We start from the raw sequence: 25,671 nt of genomic DNA on the forward strand, positions 1-25,671 counted from the left end.
GAAATTCCATCTACTGAATTAAAGCTAACCAAGATGACTCCACACTTGGAATAAAAATCACCCCTTGCAGGCCTGCATACAACTGATCTTGTTCAGGAGTCTGAAAGTACCTGGGGAGTTATTTCAGACGCTATTGTTGTTTGAAGAAGCAAGAACCCCGGTGTGGGGTGAGGGTAAGAAATGGACAGGGCTAAAATCTTGTAGCAGTTCACAGGACTTAAACTGAGGGTTGGACGAGATGCACCAGAACCCAAGCAGATGTCAACAGCCACAAGCTGTGCTGAAAACAGAGCAGAAAGCATGTTTAAACAAACTGTAAATTCAGCAGTAGGAGAAGTGCCTAAGGAGGCACCACAGTCATTCTTCCCTGCAGCTTTTCTCTTCACCATGTCCCACCCCTTAGCTACACAACCCACAGGACACAGGAAACTTTTTACAAGTACATTTTTATTTAAAATAAAAATTAATTACGGTGCCTTTTTAAAATAGGGTACTGCACAATCTGTATTTGCAACACAGTTTTTGGTACAGGACATACTTGTTGAGCAATATCCTTAAATACTAAATATACATTAATGGCTTGTTTGAGAAACATTACAACATTAATTCTGATTTTTTTTTTCCTCTTTAGTTATTTAACCACCAATACAGACTTCCTATAAATAATATTTGTTTTCATCTGTACATGTGGTACACAGTCAAGAAGGCAGATCTTAGAGTATTTACATTCATGCATTGATTCAAACACACTATTTTGCAGTTTAAAATAATATATTTTGGTTTGTACAGATGCAGGGAGCATTGTAAATACATATCTACCACAGGCCTGATTCTCCATTGCTTGGCAGCATCTATGGCCATTACCTGGTTGGAGAAGCAGGGCCACGCTCGCTTCACATGCTATGCATGACCATATGGCATGCAAGACTGGACAATTAGGTCTCTATCTAGATATATATCAACATATTTATATCTTAAACTTGGTAGAACTCTCCTCTTTCCTTCCATGTCTGTTTTTGAAACATGTATACAAGGTGGAGACGCACTCCTGGTCACAGCCCTGTGGTGGATCTGAGCCATGGAGGGCTGCAGGGCTGAGGCTTCCTGCAAGACATGAACACCTCAGCTGCACTTTCCTACTGAGTGCTGAGGAAACTCGATGCTTTGTAGCTCAGGTCCTTAAAGTGCAGTCTACGCTTGTGTTGGTACTTAAAAAGAAATGTTTAGTTAATGCTCACCGTCAGACTGAACAAAGTGGTTTTCTATTTTGCAAGGCTGTCTGGTGTTGATCAGAGGGGTCAGAGTAGAGCACTATACTTTTGCCTAGAAACAGGCCACCTTTGTAACTGTTGAGGGTCTGGCTATTTTGTGAATGGAGCTATGCAGGATCTTTCTGCATCTAAAAAAAAACTTGTAGTCCTTGTGAAGTTGTACTTTAAATTGCCAGTTCCCCAGATCCAGGGTCACTGCTTAGTGGAGCCCTTATCCATCCTTTCCTTTCCTTTTGTACTTAATAATGGTACAATAGGGAAGAATAGAAAGCCATTTCAGAAAAGCTTTCCAAGTACTCCGTAGAACATTAGACAAACCCTTAAACCTCATAAGAAAACTTCAAAAATCATTCCCCAAAGACACTGACTTTCTGGTCTGTCTTTTCGGAAGACTTAAATCTGCTTCCAGCATACTTTTCCAAGAGACTTTCTGAAGATCCCCTTAAGCTTCTGGTGCACTGCAGTCAACTGTATTTAGATGCCCAGGATTCTACAGGCAAAACTGCCCGATATGGAATTTCCTATTTCTCCCAGCCACGCAGCTGTGTAAGTGCTGAGAGCAAATGACTAGAGAAGCAGGGAGAAGCAGTTCCCAACTTGTCAGCTACTGCTCTTCTGTGTCCGATAGACTAAGAAAACAAATGTTATGTAATGACATTCCCAAATACATTTATTTAATATCAGCATGTGGATATATTGGCATTGTAACTCTGCCTGTGCAAGTAAGATATGTTCATGTCTCTCAAAATTCTGCCACAGAGCTGTTAAGTATTTTATCTCAATTATACAGATGGGTAAATTGAGGCACAGAGAGGCAAAATTACTTGCTAGTAAACAGCAGGTGAATGGCAGAGTTGAAAATAGATGCCAGTCCCATGTGTGGCTCCTTGAAATGTGCTAGCTCCCTGCTCCACACTAGGATTGAACATGTCTTCCACTGAGAAACCTCTGGGACCTATGAGGTTTGCTCATGGGTTATGTCATATATCAGGATTTTCTGTCAGTAAGGCCATTTTACCACTGACATCACTGAAAATAAGACAGTATCCATTGATCATCTCTTTAGGCTTGTTCTTGCAGAAACAGACACATTTTGATGAACACAGTAAGTTACAAATCTCTTTTGTGATTTTGGCTTTACAGAACATGACTTTAAAGCTTTATTAGGAAATAAATAAAATCAAGAACCTTCAGGAGAAAGTGCTAATCCTGAGCCTGTATCATGCTAAACTCATCTGCATTCACACTTATACTCTCAGCTAAACTTGCAACCAGTCTCAGACTGTGTCACATTTAGGCAGAAAGAACTGGAGTAAAAAAAGGCAAACGTCGGTAACTACACCAAAATAAATGTTATAGCTTAAAAATACTCTAGAAATATACTTGTAATATTTTTATTATAGTATTTAGGGGGCTAGGTGCTTTAGGCATTTAGGATACTAGACTCAAAATGTAAATTCTGTCATTTTAATCTCACTTTGGTTGTAAGAACATATCGCTGTGTATCTTGTGCAAGCACACTGTAAATATGGAAGGTAGTGATTGTACTTTTGGGCAAAGGGTTACTTATTCCCTTTAACTTTTATAATTGCATTCACTTCTCAAGAAAATCTAGTTTTTAAAAAATAATTTTATGTAGCTAAACTTCTATGTTGTGATGACAGGCCAAAAAGCTAATAACTCCACAAATTCCTCAGTGGTGTACAGTAGCATTTCATTTTATCATTAGAAAGATACTTATATTTACATATAGCCTACTGGTTAATAGGTAATAGAATATTAGAGATGGGCCTGATCTGAAAATGCTGATTTGAACATCCTGGAGGTTTTTCAGGAAGGGTCTACAGGGCATTGTCTTCGTCTAGGCCAAACTCTACATCCTAGAGGTAGACCAAATGCAGTCAGGAACATGTTCAAAATCAAAATCTGGTTTCTGCAGTTCAGGCACATCTTTATGTTGAACTGAAAGTATCAGTGTGTTGCATTAACAGAAGCGACAGCTGGGAAACAGCCATGTCCCAGAGCAAGACTGAGTTGATGCCTGGGAGTTACACATGGAAACCGAGTGGAATCGGTGCTTGAGGTCCAGACAAGAAGCAGGGTAGAACCCCTGTGTTGATACCTTCAGCACAGAGGTAAATGAAGTCACATGTATGGTGATGGGACACAAAGAAAAGTTTTCAGGAGATGGGGAAAGACCAGCAGCTCGATCGCCTTTATCTTAAGTGTTGCTTACTGAATCTAACCTGAGATCCTACATGAAATGAGTTTGGATGGATTCAGCTTTGCTTTAAGTAGTCAGCAATCCATGCCATGGAAAGTGCAACACTAAGCTATTACACTGAATTTGGCACAATTGGCAATCTGTGCCAGGAGAGGCAGAAACTGAATTAATGTGAGCATAGCCAGCTTACCAGCCCCTAAGAAATGGTCCTCAAAGCCAGATCCTCAGTGGATCAGTTCATGATACTCAACACTTTCAGGAAGCAACACTTGTCAGTGAACTTCAAAAGGCTGTTCATCCTTTCAACACAAATACTCCAAGATGGAAACAAAAACTTTCCTGTAGAGGTTTTCCTGGCAAATCAGCATGGGGCAAACACAGATAAATGTGCGGACTTTCACCAAAACGTTAGTTTTTAAAGGTAAAAAAAAATGAAACATGATGCAAAAAAGTAGGGTGACTACAAAGTAATAATGTTCAAAGCACCTATTGATCATATCTTTCATTAGCAAAGCTAATGGCTAAATTAATGTTTTTTTCTTTTGCCTGAAAAGTCTTCAGCCATGGAAATTGCATAGTCCCCAGACCACAGACAAATTTCCTGGGATAAGTCACAATTTCATGCAGTTTTTGGTTCCTTGATGGCTTAACAGATTTTTTTACCTTTTTTTTCTTCTTCTTTTTTTTTTTTTTTTTGTATTGAAATAATAAGAATGATAAGAATGAATGAAGTATAAGCACACAAAGCTGTGAGGTCCTAGGTGAAAACACTGCTCAGGCTGGAGAAGTATGTAGGTAACAGCTCCACCCTCAGACTCATTTACAGTAAGCTGCTGCCACTCCAGCAGGTCACTTTTTCCTCTGAAGACTCTATTTAAGGAGCTTTTTGGGAGCACTCTACTCAGACTAAGAACTGTGGGAAGAAGAAACAGAAGGCATCATGATGTTGCTTTCACGAAATGCAGCATGCAATGCTTTGTGATGCCTTTTCTCTGGGCAGCTTGGATCTACATCCCTTGGAGAAGGGGATTATCCCTTGGAAAGGCAGCAAGCCTGAAGAGCAGTCTGCTTTTCTCTTCTGAATCACTGATACGTGCGCTATTTCTGAAATGAAGTCCTTGGCCACAGAGCTCCTTTTGTTGCCTTTTTCCACCCACCTTGCACATTCCATGCTGTGCTTTAAAAGTTTACCACCTCCTGAGAGTCAGTAGGATCTCAGGGATTATACGACGGCATTGTTATCAACTGTTTTGTTGTTTTGGGAAGAGGTCATTGCATACTCAGCCCGACTGGTTCCATTCTCTTCTTTTCTCATGGGTTTCCTTATGTGATCCCAGATTCGGTGATGTGTAGGTAGGGTGAGAGAAAAAGAAAGGACAGAGATAAACATCTTATTTGTCAATACAAAAAAGCAAGGACATTAAAAGGTGTGTTAAAACTGGCTTTTCCCTTTCTATTTTCCCTTTCTGAACAGAGGTCAAATCAGCAGTTAAATTTTGTCAAGCCTGATGATTCACCTGGAAGGTGAGGGGTCTGCTCCTAAGCCGCATGCAGGCAGATTTTCTCCCCCTGGCAACCTCCCAGCTCTTCACTATCTTCATTCCTGGAATGGAGGCACAGGCTGAGGCTCTGCATTTGGCCAGCCGTAGGCCTTTCTCCTTGAAGTGCTACACCATTCAAACTATGCCGATGGCCAGTCGTGTCCACTGAGGACCCAAATCACTTGCCAGTTCAGCCACTCAACAGTCATAATAAAAACTCCATGTTCAGGAGAGGACTCCTGTGAGTAGATGTAGATACGTACATCTGTGGTGATCACCCCAGACTTCCTTCACTGTCAGTGAATAGAAAGAGGTAGTTTTAAAACAAGATTAAGATCAGCTGCAGTGGATGTCTAAAATTAGCCAGATACTTTGTGCCCAAGGCATCCCTGTTTCTCTGCGCTGCCTGTGAAGGAAACATAGTTTACTAGTTCAGAGAACTTCATGTAGGTGTTGAAGCTACTGGCCATTGGCACCATTTTGGTAACACAGTCCAGGTCCAACAAAACTGATTGTAATTCAGAAAATGCCCAGCAAATGCAGAAAACTAGCAAGAATCTGTGAATCACTGAGCAAAAGCATCTTTGGGATTTTAAAGTGACTCTGGAGGGGAAGACCAGAGTAAAAGTCCAGTAACAAACAATGTTACTTCATGTAAATATTTCCCCTACAATTTTTCTCCTCAGAAGTGGTGTGACCTTTATTTAAAGCCAAAGCCTCACACACAGCAAGAGGCAAAAGCATGTGCTTTCCAAAAAGATAGCACACGTTTGCGCCTTGAGTGTAAAATGCTTGTAAGGGCAAAAAGACAGATACATAAATACATAAAATACATTTCCTGCTATTATTCTTAACATCATTTAACAAAGCAAACAACAATTGATAAAAAAAAAAAGTTAACAATATTTAATTTTAGCAGATAAAAGCAGTAGTGATAGGTATATGGAGAATGATTACAGGAAGATAAGTTTGTTTCTCTTGTAATCTTGCAGAAAATATATTTGATTGCAATGTTTTACTCCCCTCTTTAGCTGGTGAGGGTTAGGGCTGGTTAAAATTAGCTGTCAATCCAGTTATTAGAGAGTGAAAATGGAAGGGAAGAGGAACCTAAGAATTTTGTTGAACTCCATTTCAGCTGTTAACATGCTGTGCTAGCCTGCTTTTGGAAACACCTGCTATGGCTCTACCTATCATTCCATTACAAAGCAGCTTCCACCCCACCAAAGAGAAATGGAGAATCTGATGGCAACACTTTCCTCATTTCCTCATGGGCAGGCAAAATGTTGTGGCTCTTTTTAAACTTCTCTTTTGTTTTCAAAATTTCTTCTATTTTCCCCTTCCAAACATGAAAATTGGCTTTATGAACAGTCAAACAATGAAGACATTTTGGCCACTATCAGCTCTGTTGCCTTCTTTCTTTATTTTGTTGTCTTAAGTGTTTCTGCAACTTTCCAGCTCCGTTTGCTTTTCCTGTCTAGATTTCTTCCTTCAGGAATTATCTTCCACTGATGTTTATCTCCATTTTTCTGTCTTTTTTTTTTCTTCCTTTTTTTTCCTTTTTTTTCCTAGAGGTGATTTCAGGAACAAATTCTTCAGTCCTCCTGAGATTGCCCTTTCCCCCTTCTACCCTCTTCTAGCTTTGTTTTTCTTGTCCAGGAGCAGCTGTTTGCTCTTTCACTTCCCAGCATGGAGCTGAGTGATTCAGAGACTCCCCTCTGACAGCAAGACCTGTCTGAGGAGCCTGCTGGAGAAGCTACCCTTGACATTGTACCGCCTGCAATGGAATGCACTGGAAATTATTTGTTCAGAGCGTGAAAACAGTGGAATGGAGATTTTATCAGGGTTCTGCTGGCTCTCTGTAGCTCCCACATCCTCCTCTGCCTTATCAGCTGCTCAGGATTGGTGTGAGTGAAACACAGCAACTACCTTGGGGCTCATTGAAATGGCAATTTGAGTTACTTACTTATTTTTGGCAGAACCAAAGCTCAGGCTTGCAGAATGCTCTGCTTAACTCCCTTAATTTATTTCCAAATGCATGACAGATATAGATTTGGTGTCCCACTTGCCTCAGTTATACCATTTAAATCATGGGCTTGACACTACTTTATGCATTTATCATATTGATTACAATCGACTCATGCATTTAGATAACCAAAGACTTTTTAATATATTGCAAATTTTAAACTGCCTTTTTACATTAGGGTACTAGCTCTTTTTGTGTCTAACTCTGTGTCACTATTTCTTTTTCCCCTAAAGTTTTACTGATCCAAATACACAAGTTCTTTTACACATCAAGGAGAACCCTATTACCCTATTTTCTGCCTGATAAGTAAAACTGTACATGATCTTCCTACATGTAACACTTCAAGCTCCCCTTCATTTGAAATGCTGTGGCCCTGTAGTTTTCCATTTCCATTCCAGGGTTGCTCTTCACTAGTATGGACGGATGAGTCAAATTAGTGAAGGGAAAAAGCAGGGAACTATTCATACCTGACATACACACTTGGTGGCAGGAGAAACAGGCTGTTTGCTACGTGCTTTGCCTTGCTGTGCTTTGCAGAGTGATTTGCTACACATTGTGCTTTAGCAAGAAAACTGTTGCACTCTTCATGCAAAACAACCGTGAATGAAAGATAACTTCAACTCTGCAATACACGCCTGAAATGATGCATCAGAGTCCATAATGACCTTTCCACCACGTATGCATTAATTTGCAAGAGTCCTAAAATCAAGATATCATCAGACAGGTATTTACTAGAGCATTTCACGTGCTAGACTTCAATTTCTGATGAGGTTCTGGTAGCATAATATGATAAACTTTGTTTGCAAAAAAAGAAAAAAAATTCATATTGGCTTATGCCAGCACTCAGCAGAGTTCTGCGTAAAGGTCAATGTAACATTCAAACAGGATTTGTATGTTCTGACTTCAGAAAAGATCACCCTCAGTGGACTGGGGAGAGAATTGGAAAAAGGTAAAAAATTGTGGGATAAGATAAATGCAGTTTGGTAGGAAAGAAAAGGAAAGGATAACAGTAACAAAATACAGAACAAGTGATGTACAACACAACTGCTCACAACCTGCTGACTGATGCCCAGCCAGTCCCTGAATAACAGCAGCCAACTCTCCACGGTCATCTCCTCCCTGTTTTATTGTTCATCATTTTACCATATAGTATGGAATATCCGTAGGGTCAGTTTGGGTCCCAGTTCTTGTGTTCTTCCAGCCCCTTTGCTGGCTGGGCTCTGTGAGGAATTGAAATATCCTTCACTTTGAGTAAACAATGCTCACAACAACTGAAACGGTGGTGTGTTATCAACATTACTCTCATCCTAAATCCAAAACACAGCATACCAAATCCAGAACATACCAGCCTTTATAAAGAAAATTAAATCTATCTCAGCTGAAACCAGGACAGGAAAACACTTCTGGGCACATGATCATGTCTAATCACAAAACTCGGCTGGTGTGTTCAAACAACACCCTCCTGCCAGCTTTTACTACTGAGGTAAATTTAGCATAGATGTAAGTCTATGTTTGTAATGCACTACTGCTGGTAGAGGAGTATGGGAGGATTTCTCTTTATTTTTCTTATTCTTAAACATTAAAAAGATAAAATATATGACTTATAGATTTTAAAAAATTGATAAATGCACCTTCTGCTGGAACTCTGATATTCAGCTCAGGACTGCCAAGAGATACTTGCCTTCACTTGAGATTTACTGAAGGAAATGCCTATTCTGCTTCCTACACAATGGGAACAGAGAATGAATTTTCTCTTTAAAAATGCAGTCAGGCACTATGCCTTCCCAGCTGTACATTGTTTGCAGAGATGCTCAATGCCCAGATGACCACAGTGCAAGTCCATTCTTTCCTGAATAGTGGTACAAAATTGTAAATTGTACTTAGAATGTACAACAAGGAAAGATAAATAGCTGCAGACCTGGTCTACCACAAGCCCCGCAATGACTCCAGAGCCCTTCCTGTGCTTGTATTTGCGATAAATTCAAAGCTGCTATCCACAAGGATGAATATTTCATTAGCTATCAACACATAAAAATTAATGTTTTTCTGTAAAGTTGAATATCATACAACACACTCTTTTGCTTTATACGATTGGTCTATCCTCATGTGTATAGTGGAAATACCCATGCTGTCGAGGTATATGCGGTGATCCAATAGCAGCAGCAACCTTCTGGGTTACAAACTTTTATAAGAAATAGGGTAGGTATCCGATACGTGTATTTTCACACAGTCAAGCCTCCCATGCTGCACTGTTAGTTGCTCCTGTGGCAGCTAGACTTTGCTGCTGGAAGCCCAGACAAGATGTGGGCTACCATCATTCTTCAGAAACATTCTCATTTAGCAGATCTGGACGTGGAAGAATAAATTTTACAATTTTTTATTTAGTTACTGGACCATCTCAATAACCAGCATTTTTATAAGAATGCAAAGAAAGTGAATGAAGGGTGTTTACATCTCACCACTGTAGGTGTTCATCAAACAGCAGCTTGATTCATGCTGGGCATCAGCCACCAGAAATGAATCTGTTCCCATAATAGCAACTGCTGGGAGAAGCAAGCTTGCTTTCTAAGGTTTGTGAGCAGAACCCCTGCTAGAGAGGCGCAGTGCACTGAAGGAAGTTGCTTTATGAGAGACAGCTGTCAAATCTAGAAGCTTGTGCGCAGCTGCTCACCAGGAGCCCTGCCTTACAACCAATCTGGGCTGGCCAGCCTGGTGCAATGGACCAGACACACATGCTTTGAATTGAAAAGGAAGGTCACTTCTCTGAGATGGTTTTTAAGCCCATGGAAAGGGAGTCATATTCCAACTTCCTCTGATGCCTTGGAGAGGTCAGAAAAGTTCAGTCTGGATATTATTTATTTGACATTGTAAAGGTAGAAACCAAAGAACTCCTAAAGAAGAAAAATATTTGAAACTTTAGATTTTCTCAATTCAATTAGTCGTATATTGACCATCAGTCTGTCCACTAAACAAACAGCACACTGTTACTTGTAGGAAGAGGTTACTGGCTCAACTACTTCCCATGTACAAAGCAAATGATTTACAAATATAATAAAAAACAGCTCCCATCTGGACAAGTTACTCAGTTAATCTCCTACATGGAGACAGAGAGAAGATCTGTGCAAGTGCATTTGCTAGATCTGTGCAAGTGCATTTGCAAAATGGAAGTCTCTTTCACAGCACTGCAAATCATGATGCATCAACAGGCTTTGATCTAGCCTTAAGATACCGTCTCCCAAGCAAAATTTCTTCTTTTCTGGGTGTTCATATGAGAATTTTCAATTCTGTAATTTATGGCTCTCCCTCACAGCCACATTTAGCTGACTGATGTCTGGAGTATATTTAAGCAAGATCTGCAGGCATGTGGGCAATTTCCACTTTGGGGTGTTTCACACTCCCCTGCGACAGTCAAATCCCCCTTGCTGTGCACAGATTGAATGTCTAGTCTTTGCTAACTGCTTCTCTCAGCGAAAAATATTTCCATATGGAGCTCTCTCTGCAGCCATTCATCAGCACTTAGAGGCCCCCTGAGCTCTTGGACAAAAAAGCAAAATGCAGTGGGCAGGGCTCCTGCTGCAGAAGTACACCTACCCCAGCCTACTGGAGACATAGGGAATGCATCTGGTAGGAGAATTTGGCCTCTTCAGACCACAAGTAAATGCAGTAGATTGACGAGCCACACATGAAATTTAAGAACTGGAGTTTAGCCTTCATTTATTTTCACCAGGACAAAGTCAAGAGTAATTACACAGGCTTTGGTGGACTTGAGCAGGATTTGTTCTGATGTACCAAAGGAGGATCTGGCTCTGGGAGCCTAAGGTGATGCAATTGCCTTTTCTACTCAGCTTTCAGTTAAACCAACTTCAGAATTAATGTTCCTTACTTATCACTCACACAAAACCTATCTTAAGAAGCATTTTTATTACTGGACTATTAACTGAGGTAACTGATGAAAGTGACCCCTCGTGTTACACCCCACTCTTTGCACTCATTATAATGATCTTTAAAAGGTTTTATTGACTAGTGAGATATGACAGCTGATGTTATCCATTGGGTGTTCTCACTGTGAAAGACATAATCAATGTGTTTTGATGACAAAAGGAAATAAAATGAATGGGCCTAATGTGAAACAATGAGCTCATGTGGCTGACCTTTCAGCTTGGCAAAAAGCCACTAAATGGAAAAAAAGAAAATAAAAAAAAGGAAGAGACATTTAAAGCATGAAATAAAGGCACCTTACTTTTAACAAAGCCAAAAAACGTCTGGAGTATGGCCAAGGCCACAACCAAGCAACACAGAAATTGTCTAGCATTGCCAGTACATATGTAGTGCCCTGCTAACTGAGATTGTAGGTAACTGTTGTTTTAGGCAGGATCTGCCTTAGCAAGTCTATAATTAAAGAGAGAAGCCAGCTCAAATTTCTGTCCTAACCTCTTATGGAAGACAATAAACATGCTTGAACAATTTAATCTAATGAAAAAAAAAAAGAGGGGATGGGAATCATTTCAGGGAATACCAGAAAAAAAGCTGTTTAAAAGGAGAAATAGGAAGGAGAGAGGGGTAAATTTAACATGGATATGCGAATAAGTTTGCTGTCCTCAGAAGAATGGAGGTTTGAATTGGGACTGCTGGAGGAGGAAGCAAGGAATGAGTGAAAGTGACACAGGTTCAAGAAGGAGGCTGATATGTGTATGGTAGGAATTTGTTATGGTTTAACACAGCAGGCAGCTAAGCACCACAGAGCTATTCACTCCCTCCCTCCCTCCCAAGAACAGAATTGGAAACAAAACAGAAATTGTTGGTTGAAGATAAAAAGTACTAACACAGAGAAGTAAAATGGAAAAAAATGTGATGATGTATGAACTTACCACCCACCGCCCAGCTAACAATACAACTGCCTGCTGACTGATGCTCTGCTGTCAATGCAGTGTCTCCTTACAGGTTTGGTCCTTCATTTCTCTGGGTGTGTGAGAGCTTTTTGTGCACAAAAATAAGCCATGCACATTCCCAAGGGTGAGGATGTGAAGCAGCAAACCTTGCTCTGATCATCTGCTACGTGCTGGTAATACAGAACCATGAGTGCTAGCCTAAACTTGAGATCTTCTTTTAGTCCCCCAATGCTTTCCAGTCCTTCTGATACAGATTGAACAACATTGATCACTACTGTGTACTTTCAGTCCTCGAAGTGCTTAACAAACATTAAGAAAATCTGAAGAAATGTGCTATTTAAATGCCCACTGTATCAATCCTGATTAAAACCTAGCTTGTTTTATATAGACATCTAAACAAATATGTCGAACAAAACATGAGGATGGCTTAATCGATTTACTCAGCTATGCTGGCCAGTAAAATCAGTTCTAAACTATTACTTAGCTGAGCTCCCAGGTAGAAGTTGTCCTTACTAAAAAGGATATTTATATGGGAAATGGAGGAGGGAAAGCTGCAGGAACTGCATCCCATGTCTGCAAACTGGCTGGTAGTTGGTACGCCAGGCCAATTGGACTATAAATATGGGAAAAAATGTGGGGTTGGAATAGTAAGGTGGAAGAGGGAGCAACAGCTACTCTCCATTGCTTTCTCTGAAGGACATTATGTTTCTCACCACCCAGGCAATTATAGATATTGCCATTCTAGGCACTGGACTTTTCCACCCCCAAAACAAAGTTGATCCGTGCTACTTTGTGCCCAGATTTTTTGCTGAATGCAGATGGTTATCTGCATATAGTTACGTGCTATTTGATCCCTTGAAAAGATAGGCAGCAAGCAGACAGAAGAGCAAGGCCACTGCTATTTCAACTAATCATTTGAGTAGAGTTTCACATAATTATTTAAACAGATGCATTCTGTGCAGGTGAAACAAAATTCTCTGCCTATTTTCTAGTACAGAAATGTCTCTAACAGAAGACTATCTATAAGACAAATAAATGCAAGAAGATGAGAAGAAAGCTAAAATTTGTAAAATAAACAGACCTGCAGCTTTCTGTATCACTTTGCATTTGAGGCAATCTGTCTCTGTTACCAGTTAGAGTAAAACCACTGATTTCCAAGCAGTGAATCCTGAATTTCTCCCGTCACAAAGAAAACTCTGCAAAGCCAGATCCTTCTCTTTGCAAGAAAAATGCATAACTGCCATGAGCTGACTCTACACAGTGGTCCCATCTTTCCCATGCTCCAGGTGTGCAACTGGGCAAGTCTGTACGGAGGCAGAGCAAGCAGCAAGTCCAGTGCACCTTGATGTATGCACAAAGATTTGGATTTATGTAGTTTGGGAGCTAAGTAGGTTCAGCTAATTGTAACTAAGGAAGGATTCAATTCAGCCTGTCTCCATGTTCAGAAGACCACAGGGCTCTCAGAGTTAAGAGCAACTGAAGGGAAGAGCCAGATTAGCACACACTTATCACTGCTTGGGAGTATTAACGTCTTTCACAATGTTTTGTGCCACAGCCTCAGAAAGAAGACACCCGAGAAGGCACTGCATAATTTCTCCAACTGGAGCCTCTTTGCAAGAATGTTTTAAGGCAAAGGCAAGAAAAGGAACCATCTTATTTTCCTATTATTGACTTGTAAACAGATGAGACCAGACCCTTCATTCCTCTCTGTTTGCACTTCACTACCCGGCTTTAGTTAGGGTAAGAGATGCAGGGATACTCCTAGAATAGGCCATCTTCAAAAATGCCTTCTAGCATAGATATTTAGCCAGACAATCTGGAAGCATGTTCTCCAGCCTGATGGTACTGAAGGGATAATCACACACCTGCTGACTGAGGAAACAATTGAGGAATGAGGCAAACATGTGGCTGAGCATGACCACCCAGCAAGTGTCATCTTCTCTCACACTGACCTACAGCACATCTTGCCTTTTCAGCAAGGCTCTCTCAAAGTGGGAGCTGAGTGCTGCTTAGCAACCCAGGAGCTTTATAAATATGTAGTACTGGAGTGCAGAGAAGAAAGGATAGTTGAGCAGAAATCAGATTAGGTGCAGAATCTGGCACTGCCTCTTGCTATGCCTCAAGTTGTATGGCCTCTTGTATGGCCTCAAGTTGCAGGGTAAATTTAGGTTGGATATCAGGAAAAACTTCTTTACAGAAAGGGTTGTTAGGCGCTGGAGTAGGCTGGTGGGTGGTAGTTGTCGTAGTTGAGTTGAGACCCTGAATGTGCTTAAAAACCATTTAGATGTGGTGCTCAGGGACATGATTTAGCAAAGAGTTGTTAGAGTTAGGGTAGTATGGTTAGGCTGTGGTTGGACGTGAAGATCTTTAACATCAATTGCCCAAGCAATTCTATGTTGATTAGACTTCATGCACTTGGTGACTGCCCAGCCTGTGACTTGTCAAGATCCTTCTGTGAAGCCTTAATGCTCCTAAGGGAGTCAACAGCTTGGATGAAAGTGATGGGAAGAACTGGTGCCTTCCTCCTCCATGGGCAGGACTAGCATGTGGTAGCTCCAGTGCAGAACAAATCAGGTCCAGACAAAGCCTACCAGGGACAGCACTGGACTCGCAGAGGAACTGCTGGAAGCAGGGTACTCATGCATGTGACTGGGTTCAATCCTGGCTGTTTTGGCTCTTTTCATGCTGTGGCAAGAGGGTGAGTACCAGCAGCGAGGGCAAAAACCAAGAATTTGGCTAGAGACAACTAGATATGACTTGAAATTCAGTAGAAATAGCTGGAAAGAAACACAGGCTGACAGTGATGAATCAGGCCCATACTTCTCTGGCTTTCTCTTTCTAAATTATTGGGTTTTAGAAGTCCTGCAAATCCTCTCTGTCTGCTGAGCCCACAGGGAACTGCAGCTGTTCTTACACTGGAGAAATCAGGCTCCACTGCTCTGACTCCAGATGCACTGCAAATCCTCTGTGGAAAGGGACAGGGAATGATAAATGCACACAGCAGGTTTCCAGGGGATTCTCTGAGTGTAGAGGGAATTTCTGTGTGGTACAGTGATGGAGTAACTGATTCCTATCCTAGCGCCAGGGGTACAATTTCCTCTGCTTCATAAAACAGATTGTTCTGGGCATCTCAGTGTGCTACTGCTGGGTTTTTGCAGGCTGTAACAAACACAGAATCACAAGTACCCTAGATAACCCAAACAAAAACTTTCCATAGGTGTACCAGCACACTGTACCAGACACATCTCAGACACAGCTGTGATTTTTCGTCTGCAGGGTCAACCACAAGAGCTCATGTCAGCTTGCAGAAGTTTAAAAATCAAATGAATTTCTAAGGAATAGAAATTTATTTCTTTGCCTTGTGGAGTTTTGAATATGTGGGAGTCTTGAATTTAAAGTCCATTTTAAGAATTATAGGTGAAAAAAGTGAGTGAAGAGATGAAAATCCCATCTTAAACCCTAATCTCATATTTATACATATTACTTCAGAAGCTGCAGCTTCAAGAAAAATGACATGTAATAAAAAATCATTTAAAAATCATTCAAATTGGCAAATCTTCCATTCTAGACCTCCAGTGTCTGACTGTATCTTTGACTTGTGCTGGGTACATTTTGGCAATATTTCAGCTAGTACAACTAGATTAACATGAGCATCACACAGGTGAAATCCACACGTAGCTGAGTTGTGCTGAGGCAGTAATGGTAAAATACTTTCACCTGGTGCAGGATTTCTGCCCATTTGATGTGCTAGCCTAATCTGCAGCAGAAAACAGAAAAATGGCAGGTCATCAGTCATGCTGTAGATATCCACTTTATAGCAACCATGTAGATTAGACCATTCTTCTGTCTTGTCATATTGAAAAACACTGTTTTGTTGCAATTAATAATGATTTTGGACTAGACTGGTTTATCTCAGTACTTCTCATAAGAGACAGCTATATGGCTATAGAAGAAGGGACTATATAGTGCCTTCTTTTTGGGAGTGCAAGCAGTACAAATTGAGAAACAGAGGGCTGTGATCTGTCCAGTAGGACACACACAGTGACTCACTATAGCTCCTGCCTCTGCTTGGTGTTTTCCCTTTGCAAGCACCTGCCTCATTTTGTTAAAAGTCAACCTCCTGAAGCCTGTTCCAACTACTGAAACTAGACCTTGCAGTACACAGGGTCCATAAATCATAGGGCAATGCTGAGTACTCTAGAAAACACCTGAGCAATGAATTTTAAAACAGTGTAAATATGACCTGTCATTTTATTTCAGTACAATGTTTTCTCCTATTTAATTATTATTTGAAGGTGAACTCACTACCTATGTAAAGAATTGCATGTGTAGGCATTTATGGTACCATTCTCTCAGGCTACAAGACACATAAAAACCTGTTGAGGCTTGACAAAGTTCAAGTATTGAGTAGAAGGTATATTATGTTAGACTTTGCTATCATCAGGCTGTTTTCTTTGCTGACTTAGCAAGAGGGCTCTTTGTCAGCAAAACCTGTGGTACAGTGAGCACAGAAGTATTTGTCCTAGAATTCTGCAGAGCCAATGAGTCATATCCCTAGGCACAATGAGAAGCTCACAGGCCATCTCAGATCATATGGATGTTCTGGGGAAACTAAGTACAGGCTTTTCATGTATTGAAAAAGATTCTAAACATCTCCTGCCAGGTTACAAGGCCTGTGCGTCAGCTAGCACAGAGACTTGGGTGCTCAGCTTTGCTCTTTGCTTTGAGACTGGAGAGATGGCTCAGTATCATAATTTTATATAGACAACCAGAGATTTGTTTTCCCCTTTTATATAAATGCCTCATAGTAAGGCATTGACACACCACTGAGCTGCAGAAACAGGATTACAAAATGCTGATCCCTTTCTCCTCCATTTCAGCTGTTTATTTACAAAAATTCTCTCATTAATCTTCTTTGCTGTGTTTACTTCCCACTTCAGTTCAGTCTTACTGTCTTACCATGCTTCAGGTACTTACATGGTAAGGATATGTTGAGAAAAGCTCAGGAGGCAGCCACCTCCAGAGCTGATTAAGAGAAAGAGAGTTCCACTGATTGTTTTTTGAAGCTGCATTGATTTAAGCCAGATTAAGATTTGATAGAGCTGCTTGTATTCATGGTGCATTGCTCAAGACCAGTCAAGAAACCATGTAATACTGAGATGGCCTTGCTCCCTCCAGCCTGTGCTAATTGTCTGTGGACCTCCTGGTTTTACTTCTTGGTGAGTATGCTCCAAGGGAAAGGGCATCAGGTTTTTAGAGGGATAAAATGCTGGAGAAACACCTGGAGGTAGTCCAGATTTGGAACTACATATTTGGTTACTCATTCAGACATGCAAAGTGTTACAGAAATCCCTGACTTTGAGAGTGCTATCTTTACCCTCTGAAATGAGAATTCCTACTACCTAAATGAGTCTGAGTTCTGCCTTGTGGTTATGCCTGTTCTAGAAATCTGCAGACAAAAGGTGTCACAGAAACTGATGGCTGCCTGAACAAAGTGCAACACATCCAGCCAATCCTTAGATTCTTTTCTAATATTCTTTGTGAAAGTTTCTTAAGAGAAAATTCAGATTTTTTTTTTAAAGAGGAAATATCCTTCTGTCATTGTAACCAAAGAGAATAGCTGTTCCTCTACTGCAAAACTGGGGTTGCCATCATCAAGCATACAACCACACAGTAGCACAACACAGTCTCTTCAAATGATTGACAAAGGTCATCTGTGCAGCTGCAGAAATCTAGAACTGCTCCATAGGTATCTTCCCAAGAGTTTAATTTATCTGGCAGTGCTCTGAGTATTAAAGCTGATCTAAATATTTTGGTATTAGTTCCCTTGTGCACCAGAAAACAAAGGAGTGGATTTCAGCATTTCTTATGAGCATTTCATATGAGAGAATTTAATATTTCCAGAGAGATGTGGGGATGGAGATAACAACAGGCTGGCTTGGTTTCACTAGTTATTTCATACAAATAAGCAACAATTCACTAGGTTGTATTTCATGACAAAAATGGTAAGTGCCAAAAACTTTTGATAAGCCAAACTCTAGCTTACTGAAAGGAAAACTCAGGTGAAATATTTTATACAGAGCAAATAAAAATAGAGCTGAGTTATGATACCTTAGGAACAGGTACTCCCTGTCCTCTTGTAGCAGAAAAGCAGATACAAGAGAATTGGATTGGGTCCGGCCCTTTGAAACTGTAGATTTTAACTTCAGTGCAATAGCATTTTTCTACTTTTTCTTTCCACTTTAAATTTGATTCTTCTGAAAGTGAAGGATTAGTATAACAGAATCAAGCTCCGTGCAAATAAATCTCTGCCTGTACTCTTCTGCTAAGGCATTAAACACTTGCTATACCCTACAATCAGATACTTGTTATCATTTCACTCTTCAGCATCTCTTTAGTGCTTATATTGCTAATTAAGATGAGCCTCATGCTTTAGGCTAAGTAGGATACAGATATTGTTGATGGCCAAGCAATAAATCCCACTTCATTTGGAAGACTATTAAGCAGAGAAATATGGAATCAAGCTATCAAGTTAGTTCGGTTATGCTCCTTGCAGTACATAATACATAATACTTAAGGATTTGTCACTGAGAGATACACACCATATATGTTTACTGTAGTTTAATTCAGATTGGCTGATAGTATGAGTTTTGCCCATGGGTAAATGTACTTTATAAGCAGCTTGTGTTCAGTATCTTCTTGGTATTATTATTTCAGTTTATTTCTTTTTTAGCTGATCAGCTTGTGAGAATTTTAAATGTAGTTCCTGTAGGCTCCAAAAAAGATTTTGAACCATCTGCTGCTTGCTGGCAAGCCAGTTTTCATGCTTACTGGTGCTTTCAGTTTCTGCTGCACCTCAGGCTCCCATCGGAGAGAGTTTCCAAACATGAAGATCTGGACCTTTCCCAGCTCTTCCAGGAAGAGGTAGAAAATTCCTGTCTAAGAATTCTGGAAGGTGATACACAATGTTTTACAGAGCATGTATTTGGATAATAATCCTTGCTACTTTTGCCACTTTTGCATTTACACTGACAGTCAGACAGCAGGTGTTGAACCTAGCTGACGTCCGTGAGATGTAGGCAAATGGTTTGATATCTGTCTCAGACTGAGGAAACTAAGCAGGAAAGGGTCTCAAGAGTCAGCTCATGATGGGCAGTGTAAATAGTTCCTTCCTAGCAAGCTTTGCCATTCTCCTGGTCCCCCTTGCTGCAGCCTCAACCATCAGCTAAATGGTGGCAGTGAAATGAAGCTTTGCCAACTTTGTAACTTGCAGACATGCCTGATGTGGCACAAAGAAGGAAGGGATGATGTTCAGTGGTGACCCACTATATTATCCTCATCCTGAGCTAAGAAAGATTCAGCATGGGCAAGGGTGGGATCTTCCATCTGGTTTCTTGTTTCTACATAGAGAGAAACTGTATGGGCCTTTCCTCGGACAAAAAGGGTTATGCCATGTCATGTCTGTACCCCAACCTAGATACAGTTGAAGGAGGAGAGTCTGAAAGGGATCACATTTGAAGGAGATGAGAGTATGATAAGCAACCAGACAACATGCTGCCCTGGGAGCAGTGGGAGCCATATCTGTCAGAGACACTGCAATGACAAACTTCGCGCTTCCTGGAACTGCAAAGAAATAAGGGTCTGGGGGGATTGAATGTGAGAGCTGATGTGATGGACTTGTAAGAAAGGATGGGGCAAAGCACAGGTACAGAGCATGATGGAGCACACTGAAGGGATTCAGCTTCAGTATCACTCAGATTAATATCCTCCTTCCTTCCTTAGCCAGCTCTACCTCCCAGCAAAAAAATAGAGTGAAGGATTTCTCACACTAGCTAAAACCAATTCAGCTCAACGATATGTGATAATACTCTGTGTTGAAGGCAGAGATGCTTCTCTTGTGTAGCGACTTATCTTATTTCTCAGGACTTATCGATAGATAGCCTTTACAGTAGATCAAGGAACTTGAGCTACTGAGGGATGCTGCCAGGCACTTCAAGGCATCTGTTTAACAGTTGTTTAAGAAAGGACTCATTGATGAAAAGCAATGCTCTAGTTACTCTGTAAAAAATATAATTAATAAGATTTTTCTTTATAGCCATCCATCCCACAGCTGAGCAGTTTTCAGCTAAGCATTTGTCAACACTGTAAATGTCAACAATAAGATAAAAGAGGAATTTTCACTTTTCTCTGAGCCTAATGCCAGTTCAAGCTGCAGACTTGTATGTTAATATTCTCACAACTGACAAATAACTGGTGTCTTCATCAAGCATCTGCATTACCCTTCACTGACATGAGACACAAGAGAGTTGTTTATGTGAACTCCCATAGCCTTTTCCAGGCAGCTCTAAATTTGTCTGATTAAATTTCTTTTCTATATTTTCCATCTAGCAGCAGCAGAGAGCAGATCTGAAGAGCATTTTTTTTGCTAAGCTCACATTGTCCTGGAGAGTTACTGCTTCCATCGGCATATTTTGCAGCCTTGACAGAAATCATTCATAATTTGACATTAAGCAGACAAATGCAATAGCTGTTGAAAAAAATACAACTTTCCATAGGGAGTTGGATTTGTCCCCTGTGAACAGACCAACATAGATTATGAACTACAAGCAAGAAATTTTGCTGGGTTACCCATCCAACTGGACTCTGGTTTCAGTCCTCCATGGATGATTTTTTTTAAAGTGCAGTAGACAGAGTGAAAGCTTTCTAGCTCCTCAAAACTAATAACCATCCATTTAAGCTATACTAAAATAGCAAATATATCAATTTAATAAGGTAGTAGATACAGATTTCTGTTTTCTTGTCTGAATTCTTCCTTTTTGGTACTCTTGGATATACCATCATCCAAATCCTGCATAAATTTTTCAGGCAACCAGAAGGTACATGCAATGCTCTACCATTGTGATATCCCTGTTGGGGCTCATCAAAAGTCTTGCAGTTGCCTTGCATACAAATAACTTTTTCATGAAAATTATTTTCTTTTCCTGTTGTTTTTTTTTTTTTTTTTTTCTTTCTTCCCACCTTAGACAGATCCCTCAAACATTCCAAAGCTGGAAAAAACATCACTTTTCCAAATTGTGATTCAGATGTCACTGCAGCATCTCATGAGAGTTATGATTATTGTATTCTCTGTGGTGAGCCGAATGACCCAGCTGCAGTACAGTTCCTGCCTGAGACACCTACATTACGAAATAGTGACATGATGAAAACCCAACCGTGAGGCATCCTCAAAGAAACTCCATCCACTGTGGGAATGCAGTTTCCCAGAAGGCACTTTCTTTTCTAAATCCATGTATTGGACTCACAGTCAGTGCTTTCATATACAAACTTTCAAGTTTTGACTTTTTTCCAACTTTGGAAAGTTGAAATTCTTTTTAAAGAGTTGATCTCCCATCCCATTTTTCTGTGTAACTGATGTTAAAGCTATCTAACTGCCTGGAGTCTCAACAAGCACACATCTGTCACAAAGCCAGTGGCAGAGGAGCTGAGATGGTTACTACACACAGTATTGTACATAGGCTTCACATGGGCTTTTAAATTAAAAGAAGTAAATTTTGATTTTGATTATGTAGATTGAAGCAAGAAAAAAAAAAAGAGAATAATCAAGAATAAGTCAGAAGTTGAGTCTCCAAATGAAAAATTACACAAATTACCCTATAGTTTAAGTTATAGGAGCTTGTATCAATTTGAAATGTTGCACTTAGGAATGGGTCTGGGCCAAAAATCTCACATCCCACATATACATTTTGAATTGAAAGCTTATTGACATTATTCAGCATCCTGCAGCATTTTAACTTTGGGGAAGCTGACATTAACCCAAACATTGTGATTTTCTCCCATTTCTAACTTTTCCTCTTCTCAAGCCCATGGCTGTGAATTGAACTTCATCCTTTACACAGACAGTACATAAATTAATTTTCCAATAAAAACACACATTGACCATAGAGTACCTCAGTCTGCATTTTGCCCTTAGGATGCATTTGAAGAAAACCAAGCCAAGTCTTGGGTCAGCTTTTGTAGGATTACACTGCTCTAAGCACATTAAAAGCATCTGTAGCCTTACCTTTTTATGGCTTTGTAGCAAATGATGACAACTACAAAGAGGAACACTAGTGTGGCACAGCATACTGCAATGATAATAACCAGGCCTGGCCACCAGGTCTCTTCAGTGGGGCAGAAAGTAGACTTGGGAGCTGTAATAAAGAGTGTGGAAAAACACATGAATTCTCTCGTATAAGCTGAATATAGTCAGATCCATTTTAGTTACTCATACAGTAGCACAATGCCAGGGCCACAGATTCATACAAAGAGGCTGCCTCACATTTAGGACAGTTTATATTTTTCTCCCAGTCAATCCCCCTGTATGGTACAAGATATTTCTGTCATGGTTTCCAGATGACCAAGTTCTTGTGTGTCGTTGCTATCCACAGTGTTCAGCACGGAGGAGAAACCTCTACCTGCAGGAAACCTCTCCCCTCCTCCAATATTGTCATCTTCTGTACATCAGCAGCAGACGTCATGCTGATAAGGACAGGCTTTCAAATCACATTAGGGGAGGTTTATAAGGGAGCAGTAGCAGTGTGTACCAATCAGTATCGCAGCTGCTATCATTGCAACCTTGGAGAAAGGAAGGGGAATAAATTTAAAAAAAACAGGAATTTCATTGCATTTATTAATTGCTCATAGAGGACTGTGGCTGCCAAACTTCTTCCCTGTTATGCATCCCAAATGTTAAGAAATGTTTACAATAACAAATGCTAACTCATGAAAGCAAGCAATTGTTATTACATTTTTCTTATTCAATTTAGGGCTAGAATTGCGTGTTTAATGCTACTCAAGACAAGCAACACTTTGAATATGAAGTACTACTGGTGGCACTTAGCTCAAATCTTTTTCCTCAGGGCCAAACTCTTTTTCCCATACTTTCTGGGACACCTGTTCCTTGAAGGATGGTGAGCAGTAGACAATGCCATGAGCAACACTTGTTATTGCAAAGGGGGAAGAGACCCTTTCCTCAGTATACTCAACCACATAACTATCATGAGATGTTGAGTCCTTCTAAAGGAAGTTCAAAAATGATTCAGTTAATGGGAATGACTAAATCTGCATTTTCAGTTAAGTAGAGGAAATAACCAAATATAGCAAAAGGAAGTTGAGAAATCAATTAAGTTGTAGAACTAACGGCTCCTGGTTCCACTTCTGACAGTCTACTTCCAAACCATTTCAGCAAATAAATTTTTACTTTCTTACTGTGACGCTGCAGAGTTAGTTTCCACTGGGGGGGATGGAATTATGTATTGTATTCTGATATAACCTGATATTTTATGAATGATTTAAATATTGTTATCTTTTTAACATTCCAGAACAGAGAGCATTTCAAAGATAAGAATATGCTGGCACACAGTGGTATACATACTCAGGGCCAACTCTACCTCTCTGATATTGCCCCAAGGAACAGAAATGGTTCCACTGAAATCAAATGAAATGTATATGCATATGATACAATCATACAGAATAGGACTGGTAGGGTCCTTCGTACCTAGTTCCTATTCTTCTTCCAAGGCAGGATTAACCAACCTAGTCATAGAGTAAACCAAGATCGTGAAACCAGGTTGGGTTGTTCTTCTGCACGATAAATGAGAGTAACAAATGGCAAAGAAAGGGCCTAAAGCAACACCTGTTACCTGCTTGAGTAGCACGTGTTCCTTGGTGCTTTATCACAGTATTTTTACATGGAGAATAAACAGATACATTTGGAACGGAATAGTGAAAATGACTCCTGACAACTTAAATGTAGCTATTAAAGATAGGAAATAAGAATTGCAAATGTGGAGATGACCCTTAATTCACCCAGCTCCATTCCTTTCCTCACTGGTCCAGACCAGGCACTCAGAAAAACATGAGAAACAACTCTGGAAGTCATCAAAGCCTGTTTATTAGTTGCTGGTGATTTTATACAGCTTTAAAAATTATATTTCTATGCTTATTATTGCAATGCTAAGTAACCTTAGAAATGTCCACTATTCCCAATAAGCTTCTGGTTGTGTGGTTGCTTTTACCTTCCTCAGTGTGCATTTATACTGCCCTCATTACTGTGATACATTCATCTTTAATGCATTTCTTTCCATAATTACCCTCTGAGGAAGAGCAGAACTGCTTTAATCCTCTTGAACGTATGGGAAACCAGAGCTTGGCCCACCTGGATGCCCCATATATCAGGTATGAGGCACAGAGAATGCCCCTTGGAGAGGCCCACACTCAGCTGTCAGTGTTAGGAAGACACTGATGTCTCCATCACTGAGTGCATGGCTCTGAACTGCTCCCTCATGGCCTCCATCTTTGTGCATCCTCTTCTAAATCTATTATAAAACAGAAAAGGCATATTGTTCCAGAACTAAATCGTACCCTTTCCCTTATCTGATAAAGAAACAATGAACCATGTGCTGCTGTCATTCACAGTACTGTTTCAGGAAAGGAGGACATCCCTGGGTGAAGGTAGTTCCTGCATCATCACTATGGGGTTACCAAGAGCTGACATCTGCTTCCTTGGCATCCAGTGCTGGTCTCACATGATTGGCTTCAGCTGCTCAGAGCACGAAAACCTCCTGATTTGACTAATTCCTGTCTGCTCTTCATTGGTCTCAAGATCAGCTGAACAGAGAAAGTGATTTTCAAAGCAACCTGAGGAAAATGTTCGTTTTCTCCTAGGCCCTAAGGTGCTGTTCTGCACCCTGAACAAACCACTGGGTAGAAAGTAGTTGGAAAGTTGTGACATTCTGAAGATAAGCAACCTGAGCAAAGCAACTGCAGGCTGTCATCCTGCCAGAAGTCTTGTTAAAACATTGAACATTTCATTCAATTAATGAAGTACTAAAATAAGTCACTGATGCTAAACAGCAAAGATTTAAGAAAACACATACTGTCAAACTAGCCAGATATTTTCTGAGGAGAGTACTGTTTTGGTAAATACATGTATTACAGCTGGTATGATAACCTTAGACTTTGGAATGACATTTGATGTTGAGGCTATTAAACTATAAAGCTATACAGTATGCTTGGAACATCTGAATTAAGCTAAAAGCCAGGGGTCTGGTATGCCCCAAAATCTAACTGTATTATGCTACTGAGATAATTTGTTTTTTAGCAACTCTTTTTTTTTATCCCCAAAATATAGGAATAGATACTGGTACAGTTTGTAAATCATTCAGGAATGTACTCCACTACAAATGGAGATAAGCATATTTAGATTAGAAACAGGATAATTATTATCATTAGGGGTAATTATCTGCTACAAAACTCTATCAACTCTGGTGAAATATTTCACTGAAAAATTTAGTTTAAGGTAGACTGTTCATTTCTCCTAAAAGAAGTCCAAATCCAGCTGCAGAGATTTACTTAAAATAACAATCAAGTCAAGAAAACGCTCTGCCTCTGGGAAGCCCTCAAGAGCACATGCCTTTTTTCCTTCTGGCCTTAAAAGTCAGGAAGTACAAATTTCAGTTAGGTTTACTTTTAGAGGGACAGTGCTTTCCCTTATTCCAAACAGCACCAAAGACTAAATAAAGTCAGCATCAACGCAATGAATCAACAGACCCATTTCAGACCAACTATGGGTGGCTGGAACCAACTCTGAGATAACAAACTAATGAAAATGTACACTGAGAGTAAAGGCATCCTGCAAACCCTTCAAGCACCAGAAAATCTCACATGCAACTTTCTTTGACTA

General features: G+C 40.2%; 1 protein-coding gene across 2 annotated transcripts in view; it reads right to left on the reverse strand.

Moving 5' to 3' along the window:
* Window positions 1-429: 429 nt before the first annotated feature.
* The window catches only part of PRIMA1 (proline rich membrane anchor 1), a 47,097-nt gene continuing 21,855 nt past the window's right edge, over window positions 430-25,671 (reverse strand). Inside the window, exons 3-5 of one of the 2 annotated variants that reach the window (XM_052693887.1) lie at window positions 22,009-22,138; window positions 7,527-7,758; window positions 4,714-4,817 (exon numbers count right to left, since the gene is read on the reverse strand). In XM_052693887.1, coding sequence (XP_052549847.1) covers window positions 7,743-7,758; window positions 22,009-22,138 — 146 coding nt within the window. In that variant the 3' untranslated portion in view covers window positions 4,714-4,817; window positions 7,527-7,742. Of the gene's footprint in view, window positions 4,818-7,526; window positions 7,759-22,008; window positions 22,139-25,671 lie in introns of both variants that reach the window. The other variant, XM_052693886.1, reaches the window with a different exon arrangement.

The sequence above is a fragment of the Tympanuchus pallidicinctus genome, unplaced genomic scaffold (genome assembly GCF_026119805.1).
Source record: "Tympanuchus pallidicinctus isolate F22 unplaced genomic scaffold, pur_lepc_1.0 scaffold3, whole genome shotgun sequence".
NCBI classification, from domain to species: Eukaryota; Metazoa; Chordata; class Aves; order Galliformes; family Phasianidae; genus Tympanuchus; species Tympanuchus pallidicinctus.